General features: G+C 44.8%; 1 protein-coding gene and 1 long non-coding RNA gene across 17 annotated transcripts in view; one reads left to right on the top strand and one right to left on the bottom strand.

Annotated features, from left to right (window-relative positions):
• Positions 1-21,779, top strand: part of LOC118376640 (transcriptional regulator ATRX-like) — a 49,681-nt gene that overhangs the window by 16,390 nt on the left and 11,512 nt on the right. For 10 of the 16 annotated variants that reach the window (XM_052487053.1, XM_052487051.1, XM_052487052.1 and 7 more), the window contains 10 exons: positions 2,745-2,817; positions 7,480-7,604; positions 7,730-7,903; positions 8,864-9,105; positions 9,446-9,634; positions 10,516-10,657; positions 13,133-13,199; positions 17,814-17,932; positions 18,129-18,379; positions 21,597-21,779. The exon at positions 21,597-21,779 is cut by the window's right edge and continues 3 nt beyond it. In XM_052487053.1, the coding sequence (XP_052343013.1) occupies positions 2,745-2,817; positions 7,480-7,604; positions 7,730-7,903; positions 8,864-9,105; positions 9,446-9,634; positions 10,516-10,657; positions 13,133-13,199; positions 17,814-17,932; positions 18,129-18,379; positions 21,597-21,779 (1,565 nt within the window). The remainder of the gene's footprint in view (positions 1-2,744; positions 2,818-7,479; positions 7,605-7,729; positions 7,904-8,863; positions 9,106-9,445; positions 9,635-10,515; positions 10,658-13,132; positions 13,200-17,813; positions 17,933-18,128; positions 18,380-21,596) is intronic. The other 6 variants (XM_052487061.1, XM_052487063.1, XM_052487062.1 and 3 more) reach the window with 6 other exon arrangements.
• LOC127913789 (uncharacterized) lies at positions 5,108-7,394 on the bottom strand. The gene is made up of 4 exons (XR_008086724.1): positions 6,896-7,394; positions 5,590-6,709; positions 5,254-5,551; positions 5,108-5,215 (listed from the first exon to the last, which is right to left on the bottom strand). It is a non-coding gene; the product is annotated as an uncharacterized LOC127913789 (long non-coding RNA).

Genomic DNA, 21,779 nt, shown 5'->3' with positions numbered 1-21,779 from the left:
TAGATATTTCCCAAATTCCGTTTTCTGGTGTCTGTTTTCTGGTTACTGTTTAACCTCTTGAAACTAGGGGGCACTATTTTCATTTTTGGAAAAATAACGTTCCCAAAGTAAACAGGCAATTTTTCAGGACCAGATAATAGAATATGCATATATTTGACAGCTTAGGATAGAAAACACTCTAAAGTTTCCAAAACTGTAAAAATATTGTCTGAGAGTATAACAGAACTGATATTGCAGGCGAAAGCCTGAGAAAAATCCAATCAGGAAGTCTCTTATTCAGAAACCTCTGCGTTCCTATGCGTCCTTATTGAGCAGTGAAAGGGATATCAACCAGATTCTTTTTTCTATGGCTTCGCTAATGTGTCTCGTGTCACAAGATATAGTTTCAGGCTTTTATTTTGAAAAATGAGCGCGAGCGGCAACATTGCGTAAGTGGTCACCTGGTGGTTCTGAGTGATTTGTGTGTAATAGACAAATGCGGCCATTGTTTCTCTCACTCCAACTAAGAAGCCAACATATTATCGAATAGATATTTGAAAAAGACCTTGAGGATTGATTATAAAAAACGTTTGCCATGTTTCTGTCGATATTATGGATCTAATTTGGAATATTTTTCGGAGTTGTCGTGACCGCAATTCCCGGACGATTTCTCAGCCAAACGTGAAGAACAAATGGAGCTATTTCGGCTACAGAAATAATCTTTATGGAAAAAAGGAACATTTGCTATCTAACTGTGAGTCTCGTGAGTGAAAACATCCAAAGCTCATCAAAGGTAAACGATTTAATTTGATTGCTTTTCTGATTTTCGTGACCAAGCTTCCTGCTGCCAGCTAGTCATAATGCTATGCTAGGCTATCGATAAACTTACACAAATGCTTGTCTTGCTTTGGCTGTAAAGCATAATTTCAAAATTTGAGATGACAGGGTGATTAACAAGTGTTTCAATATATTTCACTTGTGATTTCATGAATATATGAATATTTTCTAGTAATATTTTTTGTCTGTTGAGTTATGCTAATTAGTGTCAGTTGATGACAATTCTCCCGGATCCGGGAGCGTAGTTCCAAGAGGTTAAAATAAATACATTTGAAATTACACCTAAAAAAAAATGTTAAACAATTAATTGGATGTTTTAAGTCCACAACAATGAACCTCATCAGGAGACCGCTTTGATATCTGGGAAAAACCTGATCCATTAAAATGTTTGGGTGCTGTTGGCCTCAAATTCAATGGCGCGCCTAGCGAGAGGCTGTTTATGGGGAATATAGCGAGAGGCTGTTTATGGGGAATCTAGCTAGAGGCTGTTTATGGGGAATCTAGCAAGAGGCTGTTTATGGGGAATCTAGCGAGAGGCTGTTTATGGGGAATCTAGCGAGAGGCTGTTTATGGGGAATCTAGCAAGAGGCTGTTTATGGGGAATCTAGCAAGAGGCTGTTTATGGGGAATCTAGCAAGAGGCTGTTTATGGGGAATCTAGCGAGAGGCTGTTTATGGGGAATCTAGCGAGAGGCTGTTTATGGTGAATCTAGCGAGAGGCTGTTTATGGGGAATCTAGCGAGAGGCTGTTTATGGGGAATCTAGCAAGAGGCTGTTTATGGGGAATCTAGCTAGAGGCTGTTTATGGGGAATCTAGCTAGAGGCTGTTTATGGGGAATCTAGCAAGAGGCTGTTTATGGGGAATCTAGCAAGAGGCTGTTTATGGGGAATCTAGCGAGAGGCTGTTTATGGGGAATCTAGCAAGAGGCTGTTTATGGGGAATCTAGCAAGAGGCTGTTTATGGGGAATCTAGCAAGAGGCTGTTTATGGGGAATCTAGCAAGAGGCTGTTTATGGGGAATCTAGCAAGAGGCTGTTTATGGGGAATCTAGCAAGAGGCTGTTTATGGGGAATCTAGCAAGAGGCTGTTTATGGGGAATCTAGCAAGAGGCTGTTTATGGGGAATCTAGCAAGAGGCTGTTTATGGGGAATCTAGCAAGAGGCTGTTTAGCGGCGAGCCTAGCGTGAGGCTGTTTAGCGGCGAGCCTAGCGTGAGGCTGTTTAGCGGCGAGCCTAGCGTGAGGCTGTTTAGCGGCGAGCCTAGCGTGAGGCTGTTTAGCGGCGAGCCTAGCGAGAGGCTGTTTAGCGGCGAGCCTAGCGAGAGACTGTTTAGCGGCGAGCCTGGCAATACCATGGACATATAACCACGCTGCATGATTTATAAACGGCAAAGGTGTATAGGAGATCAACTTTATTCAGTTCTACACCTTTTATAAAGTGGTCAACACTTGCTGGTCAGTTGTCAAAGCACAGTAAATAGACTACCGTGACTCCACGTGGGTTGCTATGTGAAACAGGACAAAGAAAATAAATGTGCCAGAAAACAAGTGGATTTTCACTCATCATTACCATTTTACGTTACATTCTAATTCACCAGCATGCTCTGTAAGGAAATTAAACTCCAACCACAGTGTGCAGAAATTGTACCTGGGGGCGGGACGTGTTACCAGGGGGGCGGGACGTTTAACCGTGGGCGGGACGTGCCTTCTCTCGCTTTGTGACGGACAGGACTATCCTATCAATAGATGGCTAGCAGATGCATATTATTCTATATAGCAGGAGACGGTCCGACAGACTGCCAAACTAAGACTTTTTTAAATGAAAAGTATCCTAGTTTATCTGAAGTGGAAAATGTAGCTGATTAACTAACGTCCGTCTCTTATGGGAAAACATGGTCTCTAACCCCTGACCCTTCTCTGTGTGTCTGAAGGAGATGAAGGTAACCATGACGCTTCTCAGATGGCCAATGAGGAGGACGATGATGATGATGCGCCTGAGAACAGGTATTTAAAAGTATTTTCATTCAAGACAAACCAAATATGTCCTGAACTGCATGCTTCTCAACCAGCTGACGAACATCCTTCAATCCTTTTTCTTATTTCCTTTACTTACGGGATGGCTGTTGTTTTATGGGCCCCTAACCAGTTGTGTTTTTTCACATTGTAACTTATTTCTCTTATGATCCAGAAGAGCGATTACATTCCTCGACTGGACAAAGGCTTTTTAATGAGTCCGACGCAAAGGATATACTGCTTTTCCGAGAACGGCCCAAATCCTCATAATTCGTGTTAAGAAAAGATGTACAGGGGGTGAAGATCTGGGTGCCTTGTGAGAATTCGTCTGCGAGTGGTTAACCCGCCTCTACCATCCTTCCTATTGGCCAACGTGTAATCACTGGAGAATAAACTGGATGAGCTCCGTTCAAGACTAGCCTACCAACGGGACATTAAAAACTGTACCGTAATTTCCGGACTTTAAGCCGCTACTTTATTCCCAAACTTTGAACCTCGCGGTTTATACAATGACGCAGCTAATTGATGGATTTTTCCCGCTTTCGCAAGATTCATGCCGCCGCCAAAAAACTAAGCACCGTCACATGATGTGACGTAAATCGAGCTCAAACTTCCCATCATTCTGATTACGGTAGTAATTTTGTCACCCTCATCATGGCAAAGACACGGAGAGATGCATATGATGCAGCTTTCAAGTTGAAGGCGATCGATCTGGCTGTTGGAAAAGGAAATAGAGCTGCTGCATGGGAAAGAAAACACTGACGTTTTCAAAACTGCAAAGATATTATCTGTGAGTGCCACAGAACTCATGCTACAGGCGAAACCAAGATGAAACCTCAAACAGGAAATGAGCAGAATTTGAGGCTCTGTTTCCCATCGTCTCCTTATATGGCTGTGGATGTGCTGTGAACGAGCTTATGCTCTCTGCTGTTCGTCCAAGATGTCTGCAGCATTGTGACGTATTTGTAGGCATATCATTGGAAGATTGGCCATAAGAGACTACATTTGCCAGGGGTCCGTCCGGTGTCCTTTGTCTAAGTTGGTGCGTAATTCCCAGTGGCAATCATTTTACCACGCGATACAGAGGGAGAAGCACACTTCCAGGAACGATACATAATTGAAGAGATATGTGAAAAACACCTTGAGGATTGGTTCTGAACAACGTTTGCCGTGTTTCAGTCGATATTATGGAGTTAATTTTGAAAAAAGTTTGGCGTTTTTTCATGAATAGTTAACGTTGCGTTATGGTAATGGGCTTGAGGCTGTAGTCATGATCCCGGATCCGGGTTGGCTCAACGCAAGAAGTTAACTAAGGTCTACTACACCTGTTGTATTCAGCATTTCACTATAAGGTCTACTACACCTGTTGTATTCAGCATTTCACTGTGAGGTCTACTACACCTGTTGTATTCAGCATTTCACTGTAAGGTCTACTACACCTGTTGTATTCAGCATTTCACTGTAAGGTCTACTACACCTGTTGTATTCAGCATTTCACTGTGAGGTCTACTACACCTGTTGTATTCAGCATTTAACTGTAAGGTCTACTACACCTGTTGTATTCAGCATTTCACTGTAAGGTCTACTACACCTGTTGTATTCAGCATTTCACTGTAAGGTCTACTACACCTGTTGTATTCAGCATTTCACTGTAAGGTCTACTACACCTGTTGTATTCAGCATTTCACTGTAAGGTCTACTACACCTGTTGTATTCAGCATTTCACTGTGAGGTCTACTATACCTGTTGTATTCAGCATTTCACTGTGAGGTCTACTACACCTGTTGTATTCAGCATTTCACTGTAAGGTCTACTACACCTGTTGTATTCAGCATTTCACTGTAAGGTCTACTACACCTGTTGTATTCAGCATTTCACTGTAAGGTCTACTACACCTGTTGTATTCAGCATTTCACTGTAAGGTCTACTACACCTGTTGTATTCAGCATTTCACTGTGAGGTCTACTATACCTGTTGTATTCAGCATTTCACTGTAAGGTCTACTACACCTGTTGTATTCAGCATTTCACTGTAAGGTCTACTACACCTGTTGTATTCAGCATTTCACTAAGGTCTACTACACCTGTTGTATTCAGCATTTCACTAAGGTCTACTACACCTGTTGTATTCAGCATTTCACTAAGGTCTACTACACCTGTTGTATTCAGCATTTCACTGTAAGGTGTACTACACCTGTTGTATTCAGCATTTCACTAGGTCTACTACTACAGCATTTCACTGTCTGTATTCAGCATTTCACTGTAAGGTCTACTACACCTGTTGTATTCAGCATTTCACTAAGGTCTACTACACCTGTTGTATTCAGAATTTCACTGTAAGGTCTACTACCCCTGTTGTATTCAGCATTTCACTGTACGGTCTACTACACCTGTTGTATTCAGCATTTCACTGTAAGGTCTACTACACCTGTTGTATTCAGCATTTCACTAAGGTCTACTACACCTGTTGTATTCAGCATTTCACTAGGGTCTACTACACCTGTTGTATTCAGCATTTCACTAAGGTCTACTACACCTGTTGTATTCAGCATTTCACTGTAAGGTCTACTACACCTGTTGTATTCAGCATTTCACTGTAAGGTCTACTACACCTGTTGTATTCAGAATTTCACTGTAAGGTCTACTACCCCTGTTGTATTCAGCATTTCACTGTACGGTCTACTACCCCTGTTGTATTCAGCATTTCACTGTACGGTCTACTACACCTGTTGTATTCAGCATTTCACTGTAAGGTCTACTACACCTGTTGTATTCAGCATTTCACTAAGGTCTACTACACCTGTTGTATTCAGCATTTCACTAGGGTCTACTACACCTGTTGTATTCAGCATTTCACTAAGGTCTACTACACCTGTTGTATTCAGCATTTCACTGTAAGGTCTACTACACCTGTTGTATTCAGCATTTCACTGTAAGGTCTACTACACCTGTTGTATTCAGCATTTCACTGTAAGGTCTACTACACCTGTTGTATTCAGCATTTCACTGTAAGGTCTACTACACCTGTTGTATTCAGAATTTCACTGTAAGGTCTACTACCCCTGTTGTATTCAGCATTTCACTGTACGGTCTACTACCCCTGTTGTATTCAGCATTTCACTGTACGGTCTACTACACCTGTTGTATTCAGCATTTCACTAAGGTCTACTACACCTGTTGTATTCAGCATTTCACTAAGGTCTACTACACCTGTTGTATTCAGCATTTCACTGTAAGGTCTACTACACCTGTTGTATTCAGCATTTCACTGTGAGGTCTACTACACCTGTTGTATTCAGCATTTCACTGTGAGGTCTACTACACCTGTTGTATTCAGCATTTCACTGTGAGGTCTACTACCCCTGTTGTATTCAGCATTTCACTGTAAGGTCTACTACACCTGTTGTATTCAGCATTTCACTGTAAGGTCTACTACACCTGTTGTATTCAGCATTTCACTGTAAGGTCTACTACACCTGTTGTATTCAGCATTTCACTGTAAGGTCTACTACACCTGTTGTATTCAGCATTTCACTAAGGTCTACTACACCTGTTGTATTCAGCATTTCACTGTAAGGTCTACTACACCTGTTGTATTCAGCATTTCACTGTAAGGTCTACTACACCTGTTGTATTCAGCATTTCACTAAGGTCTACTGCACCTGTTGTATTCAGCATTTCACTAAGGTCTACTACACCTGTTGTATTCAGCATTTCACTGTAAGGTGTACTACACCTGTTGTATTCAGCATTTCACTAGGGTCTACTACACCTGTTGTATTCAGCATTTCACTGTAAGGTCTACTACACCTGTTGTATTCAGCATTTCACTAAGGTCTACTACACCTGTTGTATTCAGAATTTCACTGTAAGGTCTACTACCCCTGTTGTATTCAGCATTTCACTGTACGGTCTACTACACCTGTTGTATTCAGCATTTCACTGTAAGGTCTACTACACCTGTTGTATTCAGCATTTCACTAAGGTCTACTACACCTGTTGTATTCAGCATTTCACTAGGGTCTACTACACCTGTTGTATTCAGCATTTCACTGTAAGGTCTACTACACCTGTTGTATTCAGCATTTCACTGTACGGTCTACTACCCCTGTTGTATTCAGCATTTCACTGTACGGTCTACTACACCTGTTGTATTCAGCATTTCACTAAGGTCTACTACACCTGTTGTATTCAGCATTTCACTGTAAGGTCTACTACACCTGTTGTATTCAGCATTTCACTGTGAGGTCTACTACACCTGTTGTATTCAGCATTTCACTGTAAGGTCTACTACACCTGTTGTATTCAGCATTTCACTGTAAGGTCTACTACACCTGTTGTATTCAGCATTTCACTGTAAGGTCTACTACACCTGTTGTATTCAGCATTTCACTGTAAGGTCTACTACACCTGTTGTATTCAGCATTTCACTGTAAGGTCTACTACACCTGTTGTATTCAGCATTTCACTGTAAGGTCTACTACACCTGTTGTATTCAGCATTTCACTGTAAGGTCTACTACACCTGTTGTATTCAGCATTTCACTGTAAGGTCTACTACACCTGTTGTATTCAGCATTTCACTATGGTCTACTACCCCTGTTGTATTCGGAGCATGTGACAAATAACATTGATTTAAATGTTTTCCTCAATAGAATTGCCAAGAAGATATTGGCCCAGATCAAGGCTAACTACTCTTCAGGAGCAGAGGAGAGCTCTGACGAGGACGGAGAAGAGAACGAACAGAAGAAGGGGAAGGGAGGAGAGGAGCAGGAGGAGGGTGAGCTACAATCACTTTTTCATTTCATACTCGTTGATAAAGTGATTCTGCAGTGCCTCTTTCCACCACTAATGGTTTATGTCACTCGACTAGATGTAGAAATAACTGCTTGTTCCCCTCAACAGACGATGATGATGAATGGGGCTCTGGCTCTGATGTGGACATGAAGACGAGTGTGGGGCGTTACCACCGGCTGCTCCGCCACAAACTAACACTGTACGAAGTGGAGTCGGGAGAGGAGAAGGAGAAACCAGCCAGCAAGGGGAAGAAGAAGAAGACCAAGAGGACCAGACGGAAAGGTACGAGGGCTGGCTGGCTGGCTGGCCTGGTCTCTAGCTGGCCTGGTATCTAGCTGGTCTGCCTAGGCCTGTGTATTAATACCTATGGAACAGAATGAAAGCCCTACTCTGCAAACTGATGACTGTTTTCAATCAACTCTACCTCCAGCCTTTCTCTCTATCCCCCTCTTTCTCCCTCTCCCCGTGCCCACTCCCCTTAACTTCTTGATGCTACCTTTAGCGGGATAATTTTCATCAACAACCACTGAATTGCGTAGTGCCACATTCAAATAATATTACTAAAAATATTTATATTCATGAAATCACAAGTGCAATATAGGAAAACACAGCTTAGCCTTTTGTTAATCCACCTGTCGTGTCAGATTTTGAAAATATGCTTTACAGCGAAAGCAATCCAAGTGTTTGTGTAAGTTTATTGATCGCTAGACAACATTATGAACACCTAGCCTGGTCACGAAAATCAGAAAAGCAATCAAATTAATCGTTTACCTTTGATCTTCGGATGTTTTCACTCAAGAGATTCCCAGTTACACAATAAATGTTCTTCTTGTTCCATAAAGATCGCAAATTTTTCAAAATACAAGCCTGAAACTAAACACTGTTGACGCCTCGAGGAAGCGACAGGAAAAGGAATCTGGTTGATATCCCTTTAAAATGGAGCAAAGGCAGGCTATTTAACATGGAATTTTCAAAATAGAAGCCACTTCCTGGTTTGATTTTCCTCAGGGTTTCGCCTGCAATATCAGTTCTCACAGACAATATTTGGACAGTTTTGGAAACGTTAGAGTGTTTTCTATCCTACTCTGTCAATTATCTGCATATTCTAGCATCTGGTCCTGAGAAATAGGCCATTTACTTTGGGAACATTATATTTCCAAACATAAAAATGGTGCCCCCTAGCTTCAAGAGGTAAATTAACCTATCCCTGTCTTTTCTCTCTTCCACCCTCCACCTCTCCAGTGGGTAGTGATGACTCGGCAGACTCAGACTTTAAGGAGTCAGCCAGCAGCTGTGAGTCAGGAGTTAGTGAGGAGATCAGTGAGAAGGAATTGTCTTCAGAGGAGGAGTCGGAGTCTGAGAGGGAAGGCAGTAGCCAAAAGAGGACCACGCGCTCCTCCGTGAAGAAGAAGGAGGAGAGGAGCTACGCCCAGAAGAAGAAACGGCGCCGCATCAAGACCCAGGATTCTTCATCTGACGACAAGGTATAAGGAGGCAGGGTAGCCTAGTGGTTAGAGTGGAGGGGTGGCAGGGTAGCCTAGTGGTTAGAGTGGAGGGGTGGCAGGGTAGCCTAGTGGTTAGAGTGGAGGGGTGGCAGGGTAGCCTAGTGGTTAGAGTGGAGGGGTAGCCTAGTGGTTAGGTATAAGGAGGGAGAGGATTTTCTCCTTACTCCTAAACAATTCTATATTTGTGAATTTTGTCTGGAATTCATTGATTGGTCAATGTTTGATTGTTATCACATCATAGGTCACAATGTGTGATTGGATTGGTCAGTTGACCCCTGGGGGTTGAAGTTGAGAGGTTAACCCTCATTCTCTCCTCCAGAGCGGGTCAGGAGAGGACGGCTCGGGGAAGGAGGATGGAGACACTCCTAAAGGACAGAGGAAGAAGATCAGAAAAATCCTCAAGTACGACGAGCTGAGGACTGAAACGAGGGATGCCCTGAATGAGGAGGAGGAGGAGAGGAGGAGACGCATCGCTGAGAGGGAACAGCTCAGGGAGAAGCTCAGAGAGGTAAAAGTCAACTGTGTGTGCGCTGTTGTCATGGCATCTACTAATGGGATGGAAATGAAGATGGACTCAGTCTATCAATGAGTCAACTACTCCTTCTGCCGATGGTTCGCTAAGGAGCCAGATGGATGTGTGGTCCATTGTGGTTCAGATAAGAGCATGGTACCAGCTATGCCATGTTTCCACGGTGATCACATAAATGTACTGAATAGAGTGGAAGTCGCTTAGCATTTCCTTAGTATTACGGTTTGAATGCTTGTGGACTAGAAGATCAGCTGCCCTAAACTCCTGGGAACATAACCTGTCCCAACCAGCAGAACAGTCTCCCAGCTGCCCTATACTCCTAGGAACACAACCTGTCCCAACCAGCAGAACAGTCTCTCAGCTGCCCTATACTCCTAGGAACTAAACCTGTCCCAACCAGCAGAACAGTCTCTCAGCTGCCCTATACTCCTAGGAACTAAACCTGTCCCAACCAGCAGAACAGTCTCCCAGCTGCCCTATACTCCTAGGAACATAACCTGTCCCAACCAGCAGAACAGTCTCCCAGCTGCCCTAAACTCCTAGGAACATAACCTGTCCCAACCAGCAGAACAGTCTCTCAGCTGCCCTATACTCCTAGGAACATAACCTGTCCCAACCAGCAGAACAGTCTCCCAGCTGCCCTAAACTCCTAGGAACATAACCTGTCCCAACCAGCAGAACAGTCTCCCAGCTGCCCTATACTCCTAGGAACATAACCTGTCCCAACCAGCAGAACAGTCTCTCAGCTGCCCTATACTCCTAGGAACATAACCTGTCCCAACCAGCAGAATAAATGTATGTATTTGTATGTGCAGACTGTACTGCTTTTAGACTAGACTCTACATGTCCCTCCCGACCAGGTACTCGTGGTGGAGGAGGCGTCCGCCGTGGCTTGTCCAATCACAACCAAGCTGGTGCTGGATGAAGACGAGGAGACCAAGGAGCCCATGGTGCAGGTTCACCGCAATCTGGTCACGAAGCTCAAACCACACCAGGTCGACGGTGAGAGACATGTTGTTGTAGTAGTGGAGCCCATGGTGAAGGTGGAATAGTACAGTGCCTTGAGAAAGTATTCGGCCCCCTTGAACTTTGCGACCTTTTGCCACATTTCAGGCTTCAAACATAAAGATATAAAACTGTATTTTTTTGTGAAGAATCAACAACAAGTGGGACACAATCATGAAGTGGAACGACATTTATTGGATATTTCAAACTTTTTTAACAAATCAAAAACTGACAAATTGGGCGTGCAAAATTATTCAGCCCCTTTACTTTCAGTGCAGCAAACTCTCTCCAGAAGTTCAGTGAGGATCTCTGAATGATCCAATGTTGACCTAAATGACTAATGATGATAAATACAATCCACCTGTGTGTAATCAAGTGTCCGTATAAATGCACCTGCACTGTGATAGTCTCAGAGGTCCGTTAAAAGCGCAGAGAGCATCATGAAGAACAAGGAACACACCAGGCAGGTCCGAGATACTGTTGTGAAGAAGTTTAAAGCCGGATTTGGATACAAAAAGATTTCCCAAGCTTTAAACATCCCAAGGAGCACTGTGCAAGCGATAATATTGAAATGGAAGGAGTATCAGACCACTGCAAATCTACCAAGACCTGGCCGTCCTTCTAAACTTTCAGCTCATACAAGGAGAAGACTGATCAGAGATGCAGCCAAGAGGCCCATGATCACTCTGGATGAACTGCAGAGATCTACAGCTGAGGTGGGAGACTCTGTCCATAGGACAACAATCAGTCGTATATTGCACAAATCTGGCCTTTATGGAAGAGTGGCAAGAAGAAAGCCATTTCTTAAAGATATCCATAAAAAGTGTCGTTTAAAGTTTGCCACAAGCCACCTGGGAGACACACCAAACATGTGGAAGAAGGTGCTCTGGTCACATTAAACCAAAATGGAACTTTTTGGCAACAATGCAAAACGTTATGTTTGGCGTAAAAGCAACACAGCTATTCACCCTGAACACACCATCCCCACTGTCAAACATGGTGGTGGCAGCATCATGGTTTGGGCCTGCTTTTCTTCAGCATGGACAGGGAAGATGGTTAAAATTGATGGGAAGATGGATGGAGCCAAATACAGGACCATTCTGGAAGATAACCTGATGGAGTCTGCAAAAGACCTGAGACTGGGACGGAGATTTGTCTTCCAACAAGACAATGATCCAAAACATAAAGCAAAATCTACAATGGAATGGTTCAAAAATAAACATATCCAGGTGTTAGAATGGCCAAGTCAAAGTCCAGACCTGAATCCAATCGAGAATCTGTGGAAAGAACTGAAAACTGCTGTTCACAAATGCTCTCCATCCAACCTCACTGAGCTCGAGCTGTTTTTGCAAGGAGGAATGGGAAAAAATTTCAGTCTCTCGATGTGCAAAACTGATAGACATACCCCAAGCGACTTACAGCTGTAATGGCAGCAAAAGGTGGCGCTACAAAGTATTAACTTAAGGGGGCTGAATAATTTTGCACGCCCAATTTTTCAGTTTTTGATTTGTTAAAAAAGTTTGAAATATCCAATAAATGTCGTTCCACTTCATGATTGTGTCCCACTTGTTGTTGATTCTTCACAAAAAAATAGTTTTATCTTTGTTTGAAGCCTGAAATGTGGCAAAAGGTCGCAAAGTTCAAGGGGGGCGAATACTTTCGCAAGGCACTGGAGGAGTAGTAGTAGTAGTAGTAGTAACAGCAGTAGCAGTAACAATAGTAGTAGTAGCAGTAACAATAGCGGCAGTAGTAGTAGTAGCAGCAGTAGTAACAGCAGCAGTAGCCTGGCAAGAGGCTGTTCATGGTGAACCTAGCGAGAGACTGTTTATGGTGAACCTAGCGAGAGGCTGTTTTGCGGCGAGCCTGGCAATACCATGGACATATAACCACGCTGCATGATTTATAAACGGCAAAGGTGTATAGGAGATCAACTTTATTCAGTTCTACACCTTTTATAAAGTGGTCAACACTTGCTGGTCAGTTGTCAAAGCACAGTAAATAGACTACCGTGACTCCACGTGGGTTGCTATGTGAAACAGGACAAAGAAAATAAATGTGCCAGAAAACAAGTGGATTTTCACTCATCATTACCATTTTACGTTACATTCTAATTCACCAGCATGCTCTGTAAGGAAATTAAACTCCAACCACAGTGTGCAGAAATTGTACCTGGGGGCGGGACGTGTTACCAGGGGGGCGGGACGTGTTACCAGGGGGGCGGGACGTGTTACCAGGGGGCGGGACGTCTCATCTCTCGCTTTGTGACGGACAGGACTATCCTATCAATAGATGGCTAGCAGATGCATATTATTCTATATAGCAGGAGACGGTCCGACAGACTGGCAAACTAAGACTTTTAAATGAAAAGTCTCCTAGTTTATCTGAAGTGGAAAATGTAGCTGATTAACTGACGTCCGTCTCTTATGGGAAAACACGGTCTCTAACCCCTGACCCTTCTCTGTGTGTCTGAAGGAGATGAAGGTAACCATGACGCTTCTCAGATGGCCGATGAGGAGGACGATGATGATCCAGAGAACAGGTATTTAAAAGTATTTTCATTCAAGACAAACCAAATATGTCCTGAACTGCATGCTTCTCAACCAGCTGACGAACATCCTTCAATCCTTTTTCTTATTTCCTTTACTTACGGGATGGCTGTGTGTGATTGGATTGGTCAGTTGACCCCTGGGGGTTGAAGTTGAGAGGTTAACCCTCATTACTTACTTATGGGATGGCTGTGTGTGATTGGATTGGTCAGTTGACCCCTGGGGGTTGAAGTTGAGAGGTTAACCCTCATTACTTACTTACGGGATGGCTGCTGTTTTACAGGTTGTGTTATTTTGTGTTTTTTCACATAATGTTGCTGTTACTTACTTTATCTTATGATCGAAAAGAGCTTCTGGATATCAGAACAGTGATCACATTCCTCGACTGGACGAAGACTTTTTAATGAGTCCGATGAAAAGGATGTACCGCTTTTCCGAGAACGGCCCAAATCCTCATAATTCGTGTTTAAAAAAGATGTAGGTACAGGGGGTGGAGATCTGGGTGCCTTGTGAGAATTTGTCTGCGAGTGGTTAACCCGCCTCTACCATCCTTCCTATTGGCCAACGTGTAATCACTGGAGAATAAACTGGATGAGCTCCGTTCAAGACTAGCCTACCAACGGGACATTCAAAGCTGTAATATCTTATGTTTCACTGAGTCGTGGCTCAACGACGAGATGGATAATATACAGTTGGCTGGGTTTTCCGTGCATCGGCAGGACAGAATAGCTAAGCCCGGCAAGACGAGGGTGGTGTGTATCTGTCAACAGCTGGTGCAAGATGTCTAATATTAAAGAAGTCTCAAAGTATTGCTCGCCTGAGGTAGAGCACCTCGTGATAAGCTGTAGACCACACAATCTACCAAGAATTTTAATCTATATTTTTCGTAGCCGTTTATTTACCACCACAAACCAATGCTGGCACTAAGATTGCACTCAATGAGTTGCATAAGGCCAATAGCAAACAAGAATATGCTGGGCTCCTTGTGGCTGGGTACTTTAACCTGTTGGTACTAGGGGGCAGTATTTTCATTTTCGGAAAAATAACGTTCCCAAATTAAACGGGATATTTTGTCAGGACAAGATGCTAGAATATGCATATAATTCACAGCTTAGGATAGAAAACACTCTAAAGTTTCCAAAACTGTAAAGATATTGTCTGTGAGTATAACAGAACTGATGTTGCAGGCGAAAGCCTGAGAAAAATCCAATCTGGAAGTGACTCATCTTTTGAAAGCCCTGCGTTCCGATGCGTCCCTATTGAGCTGTGAATGCCCTATCAACCAGATTACACTTTCTACGTATTAAGGTGTCTACAGCATTGTGACGTAGTTTTACGCATTTATGTTGAAGAATACCCGTAGGCGGCTTCATGATGCTCCCAGAGAAATTCTCGCATAAAATACAGAGGTAGCCATTACTCCAATCGTTTCTACTGAGAAACCAATTGTCCCGGTTGATATATTATCGAATAGATATTTGAAAAACACCTTGAGGATTGATTATAAACTACGTTTGTCATGTTTCTGTCAATATTATGGAGCTAATTTGGAATATTTTTCGGCGTTGTCGTGACCTCAATTTCTGGTCGATTTCTCAGCCAAACGGAGCTATTTCGCCTACAAAAATAATATTTGGGGAAATGTTTTCCTTGGCTATCTACCTGGGAGTCTCGTGAGTGAAAACATCCTAGTTCAAAGGTAAACGATTTAATTTGATTGCTTTTCTGATTTTCGTGACAAGGTTGCCTGCTGCTAGCAAGGCATAATGCTATGCTAGGCTATCGATAAACTTACACAAATGCTTGTCTTGCTTTGGCTGTAAAGCATATTTTGACAATCTGAGATGACAGGGTGATTAACAAAAGGCTAAGCTGTGTTTCAATATATTTCACTTGTGATTTTCATGAATAGGAATATTTTCTAGGAAGATTTATGTCTGTTGCGTTATGCTAATTAGTGTCAGATACTAGAGGTTAAACTCTAGACCACCTTTACTCCACATACAAAGCTCTCCCCCGCCCTCCATTTGACAAATCTGACCATAATTCTATTTTCCCGATTCCTGCTTACAAGCAAAAACTAAAGCAGGAAGTACCAGTGACTCGCTCATTACGGTTCAGGTGACGCGAATGCTACGCTACAGGACTGTTTTCCAGGATTCATCCAATGGGATTGAGGAGTATACCAACTCAGTCATAGGCTTCATCAATAAGTGCATTGACGACGCCGTCCCCACAATGACCGTACGTACATATCCCAACCAGAAGCCATGGATTACAGGCAACATCCGCACTGAGCTAAAGGGTAGAGTTGCCGCTTTCAAGGACGCCTATATGAAATCCCGCTATGCCCTCAGACAAACCATCAAACACGTAAAGCTTCAATACAGGACTAAGAATCCAACTACACCGGCTCTGATACTCGTCGGATGTTGCAGGGCTTGCAAACAATTTACAACTACAGTGGGGAACCCAGCCGCGATCTGCCCAGTGACGCGAGCCTACCAGACGGGCTTAACCTCTTGCTCCTACCTGACACGCAGGCGTCCCATCTGGAAATGCAAATGCGCTACGCTAAATGCTAATAGCACTCGTTAAAACTCAAACGTTCATTAAAATACACATGCAGGGTATTGAATTAAAGCTACACTCGTTGTGAATCCAGGCAACAAGTCAGATTTTTAAAATGCTTTTCGGCGAAAGCATGAGAAGCTATTATCTGATAGCATGTAACACCCCAAAAGACCCGCAGGGGACGTAAACAAAATAATTAGCATAGTCGGCGCTACACAAACCGCACAAATAAAATATAAAACATCCATTACCTTTGCCCATCTTTGTTGGCACTCCTAGATGTCCCATAATCACTATCGGGTCTTTTTTTCAATTAAATCGGTCCATATATAGCCTAGATATCGATCTATGAAGACTGTGTGATCAACGAAAAAAAATGGCGTTTCATAACGTAACGTCATTTTTTTAAATTAAAAAAGTTGACGATAAACTTTCACGAAACACTTCGAAATACTTTTGTAATGCAACTTTAGGTATTAGTAAACGTTAATAAGCGATCAAATTGATCACGAGGCGATGTATATTCTATAGGGGTACGTCTGGAAATAATGTCCGGGTAAATCTCAACCAAAATATCCGGTCAGAGACCTGAAGAAATGGGCTGTCTTCTTCGTTTGACCAAGAAACAAAGCCTAGGCAAATGACAAGACTGTTGACATCGTGTGGAAGCTGTAGGAATTGCAATCTCGGCTCCAGGTAATTTGCTTTCCCATAGACAATACATGCAAGTGGCGCATTGATATATTTTCCAATTTTCAGTGATCAGATTTTCCTGCGCTTTTCGATGAAACGCACGTTCTGTTATAGTCACAGCCATGATTTAACCAGTTTTATAAACGTCTGAGTGTTTTCTATCCACACATACTAATCATATGCATATACTATATTCCTGGCCTGAGTAGCAGGGCGCTGAAATGTTGCGCGATTTTTAACAGAATGTTCGAAAAAGTAGAGGGTCGACGCATTTTATCCTCTCTTCGTGGCAAGCAACACTGAAGCATGCATGAGAACACCAGCTGTTCCGGACGCCTGTGATCACGCTCTCCGTAGCCGATTTGAGCAAGACCTTTAAATGGGTCAACATTCACAAGGCTGCTGGGCAAGACGGGTTACCACAACGTGTTCTCCGAGCACGCGCTGACCAACTGGCAAGTGTCTTCACTAACATTTTCAACTTTTCCCTGACCAAGCCTGTAATACCTACATGTTTCATGCAGATAGTAGATAGCACCATATTCCAAGTGCCCAAGAAAGCGAAGGTAACCTGTCTAAATGACTACCGCCCTGTAGCACTCACGTCAGTAGCCATGAAGTGCTTTGAAAGGCTGTATTTACACTGCTGCTACACACTGTTTATTATCTATGTATAAACACTACTTTCTGGTATACATCAACTAACCTGCACCCTGTATACTGCCTTGTTAGAATAACCTGCACCCTGCATATTGACTCGGTACCGGCACCCCCTGTATACAGCCTTGTTAGAATAACCTGCACCCTGCATATTGACTCGGTACCGGCACCCCCTGTATACAGCCTTGTTAGAATAACCTGCACCCTGCATATTGACTCGGTACCGGCACCCCCTGTATACAGCCTTGTTAGAATAACCTGCACCCTGCATATTGACTCGGTACCGGCACCCCCTGTATACAGCCTTGTTAGAATAGTTTTTTTTAGTAAATATCTTAACTCTATGTCTTGAATTGCATTTCACTAAGGTCTACTACACCTGTTGTATTCAGCATTTCACTAAGGTCTACTACACCTGTTGTATTCAGCAATTCACTAAGGTCTACTACACCTGTTGTATTCAGCATTTCACTAAGGTCTACTACACCTGTTGTATTCAGCATTTCACTAAGGTCTACTACACCTGTTGTATTCAGCATTTCACTAAGGTCTACTACCCCTGTTGTATTCAGCATTTCACTAAGGTCTACTACACCTGTTGTATTCAGCATTTCACTAAGGTCTACTACACCTGTTGTATTCGGAGCATGTGGCATTGATTTAAATGTCTTCCTCAATAGAATTGCCAAGAAGATGCTGGCCCAGATCAAGGCTAACTACTCTTCAGGAGCAGAGGAGAGCTCTGACGAGGATGGAGAAGAGAACGAACAGAAGGAGACCAAGAGGACCAGACGGAAAGGTACAAGGGCTGTCTGACTGGCTGGCTGGCCTGGTTTCTAGCTGGCCTGGTCTGTCTAGGCCTGTGTATTAACACCTTTGGAACAGAATGAAAGTCCTACTCTGCAAACTGTTTTCAATCAACTCTACCTCCCGCCTTTCTCTCCATCCTCCTCTCCCTGTCTTCTCCTCCCCTCTTCCTCCCTCCACCTCTCCAGTGGGTAGTGATGACTCTGCAGACTCAGACTTTAAGGAGTCAGCCAGCAGCAGTGAGTCAGGAGTTAGTGAGGAGATCAGTGAGAAGGAATCGTCGTCAGAGGAGGAGTCGGAGTCTGAGAAGGAAGGCAGTAGCCAAAAGAGGACCACGCGCTCCTCCGTGAAGAAGAAGAAGAAGAAGGAGGAGAGGAGCTACGCCCAGAAGAAGAAACGGCGCCTCATCAAGACCCAGGATTCTTCATCTGACGACAAGGTATAAGGAGGCAGGGTAGCCTAGTGGTTAGAGTGGAGGGGCAGCAGGGTAGCCTAGTGGTTAGAGTGGAGGGGCAGCAGGGTAGCCTAGTGGTTAGAGTGGAGGGGTGGCAGGGTAGCCTAGTGGTTAGAGTGGAGGGGTGGCAGGGTAGCCTAGTGGTTAGAGTGGAGGGGTGGCAGGGTAGCCTAGTGGTTAGAGTGGAGGGGTGGCAGGGTAGCCTAGTGGTTAGAGTGGAGGGGCGGCAGGGTAGCCTAGTGGTTAGAGTGGAGAGGTGGCAGGGTAGCCTAGTGGTTAGAGTGTAGGGGTGGCAGGGTAGCCTAGTGGTTAGAGTGGAGGGGTGGCAGGGTAGCCTAGTGGTTAGAGTGGAGGGGTGGCAGGGTAGCCTAGTGGTTAGAGTGGCAGGGTAGCCTAGTGGTTAGAGTGGAGGGGTGGCAGGGTAGCCTAGTGGTTAGAGTGGAGGGGTGGCAGGGTAGCCTAGTGGTTAGAGTGGAGGGGTGGCAGGGTAGCCTAGTGGTTAGAGCGTTGGACTAGTAACCGGAAGGTTGCAAGTTCAAACCCCTGAGCTGACAAGGTACAAATCTGCCCCTGAACAGGCAGTTAACCCACTGTTCCTAGGCCGTCATTGCAAATAGGAATTTGTTCTTAACTGACTTGCCTAGTTAAATAAAGGTCAAATAAAATAAATAGGGAAGGAGAAGATTTTCTCCTTACTCCTGTCACGGCTCCTCCTCTGCATTGCAGGGGCGGTTCCTCCTGCAGGTAGAGGAGGGTCGTTTAGTGATTGGAGCCACCTGCGATCAGAGTATTTAAACTGTCACTAATCACCTCTCTCTCCGCTCCTCCAGGTATGAACCGGTTTTGTTTTTAAATCAAATTTTCATGAATGCATATACATGAGTTTAAAACCACAGGGAATTCTAACCACCAAAGCTGTCCTGTTGGTATACTGTAGAATGAGCCTGGGTATAAGAGTACATATATTACACATTCCATACCGTGATGTACCCAACTGGACACCCTAAATGATTTGCTCTAACGCCATACTATTGTCTGGGACAAGTTGAAAGCCTTTCCATTTGAGCACACATTCAACAGCTAAATGATTGTCGGGGTGGAGAGAAGCATGGCAGACTTGGCGTTCTGACCCAATTCCTTTGGCTCCAGTGCAGTTTACTGCCAAGAACAACTAGATCATGTTGACCAAGCGGTCAGCCTCTAGCCAATCCTCTAGTAGTGCTAATAAAGTATGGCATTTTGATTTGACATGGGATTCATTAGATAGACGCCGACGTTACATGACAAATAATGCTATTTGGCCCAATGCTCCACATGCTTCAAATCACTCAATAAAAGACCAAAGTCATGAACATTCTAGAAGACAAAAAAAAAAGGGTTGGCCGTTTCCTGTTTTGGTACTGAGGAGTCCTGCTCCAGTTGGCTGAAAACAATTTGTTCTTTAAAGTGCAGTCAAAAGTCAAAACCAAAAAGGATGCAAACTGGCAACAGATCGATGAAGCAGCAAATTGTTGAGGAAGGAAGAGTGTGTGTGGGGAGGCGTGTTTCCACTGTCGGTAAGCACAAAATAGTGGACCCATCTGAGCATGTCAGGGCCCTGGACTAGTGGGAGCGGAAGCTCTGTCTGTGGGGGGAGACCTGCAGCAAGGAGGCAAGGCTGTCTGTGGGGAATGAGGGGAGAGACCTGCAGCAAGGAGGCAAGGCTGTCTGTGGGGAATGAGGGGAGAGACCTGCAGCAAGGAGGCAAGGCTGTCTGTGGGGAATGAGGGGGGAGACCTGCAGCAAGCAGGCAAGGCTGTCTGTGGGGAATGAGGGGGAGACCTGCAGCAAGGAGGCAAGGCTGTCTGTGGGGAATGAGGGGAGAGACCTGCAGCAAGGAGGCAAGGCTGTCTGTGGGGAATGAGGGGGGAGACCTGCAGCAAGGAGGCAAGGCTGTCTGTGGGGAATGAGGGGGGAGACCTGCAGCAAGGAGGCAAGGCTGTCTGTGGGGAATGAGGGGGAGACCTGCAGCAAGGAGGCAAGGCTGTCTGTGGGGAATGAGGGGGAGACCTGCAGCAAGGAGGCAAGGCTGTCTGTGGGGAATGAGGGGGGAGACCTGCAGCAAGGAGGCAAGGCTGTCTGTGGGGAATGAGGGGGAGACCTGCAGCAAGGAGGCAAGGCTGTCTGTGGGGAATGAGGGGGGAGACCTGCAGCAAGGAGGCAAGGCTGTCTGTGGGGAATGAGGGGGGAGACCTGCAGCAAGGAGGCAAGGCTGTCTGTGGGGAATGAGGGGAGAGACCTGCAGCAAGGAGGCAAGGCTGTCTGTGGGGAATGAGGGGGAGACCTGCAGCAAGGAGGCAAGGCTGTCTGTGGGGAATGAGGGGGGGAGACCTGCAGCAAGGAGGCAAGGCTGTCTGTGGGGGGAGACCTGCAGCAAGGAGGCAAGGCTGTCTGTGGGGGAGACCTGCAGCAAGGAGGCAAAGCTGTCTGTGGGGGGAGACCTGCAGCAAGGAGGCAAGGCTGTCTGTGGGGGGAGACCTGCAGCAAGGAGGCAAGGCTGTCTGTGGGGGAGACCTGCAGCAAGGAGGCAAAGCTGTCTGTGGGGGGAGACCTGCAGCAAGGAGGCAAGGCTGTCTGTGGGGGGAGACCTGCAGCAAGGAGGCAAGGCTGTCTGTGGGGGAGACCTGCAGCAAGGAGGCAAAGCTGTCTGTGGGGGGAGACCTGCAGCAAGGAGGCAAGGCTGGCCAGCAACAAACAGAGAGTGTTTAAATCCTCTATGTGCACTTCAAGATCACAGCTAGAATATCTAAACAGAGAAAATAGCTTTCATGCAAGAGATCTAAGTTATAGGTACAACAATTCAAACTGGAGAATTCCCTGTGGTTTTAAACTCATGTATGCATTCATGAAAATTTGATTTAAAAACAAACAAAACAGGTTCATACCTGGAGGAGCGGAGAGAGAGGTGATTAGTGACAGTTTAAATACTCTGATCCCAGGTGACTCCAATCACTAACGATCCTCCTCTACCTGCAGGAGGAACCGCCCCTGCAATGCAGATGAGGAGCCGTGGCACTCCTAAACAATTGAAAATTTGGTCTGGAATTCAATGATTGGTCAATGTTTGATTGTTACCACATCATTGGTCACAATGTGTGATTGGATTGGACAGTTGACCCCTGGGGGTTGAAGTTGAGAGGTTAACCCTCATTCTCTCCTCCAGAGCGGGTCAGGAGAGGACGGCTCGGGGAAGGAGGATGGAGACACTCCTAAAGGACAGAGGAAGAAGATTAGAAAAATCCTCAAGGACGACAAGCTGAGGACGGAAACGAGGGATGCCCTGAAGGAGGAGGAGGAGAGGAGGAGACGCATCGCTGAGAGGGAGCAGCTCAAGGAGAAGCTCAGA

Source organism: Oncorhynchus keta, chromosome 30, assembly GCF_023373465.1.
Source record: "Oncorhynchus keta strain PuntledgeMale-10-30-2019 chromosome 30, Oket_V2, whole genome shotgun sequence".
Classification (NCBI taxonomy): domain Eukaryota; kingdom Metazoa; phylum Chordata; class Actinopteri; order Salmoniformes; family Salmonidae; genus Oncorhynchus; species Oncorhynchus keta.
Note: the sequence above shows the minus strand (reverse complement) of the source record. Positions and strands in the feature narration are given on the sequence as shown.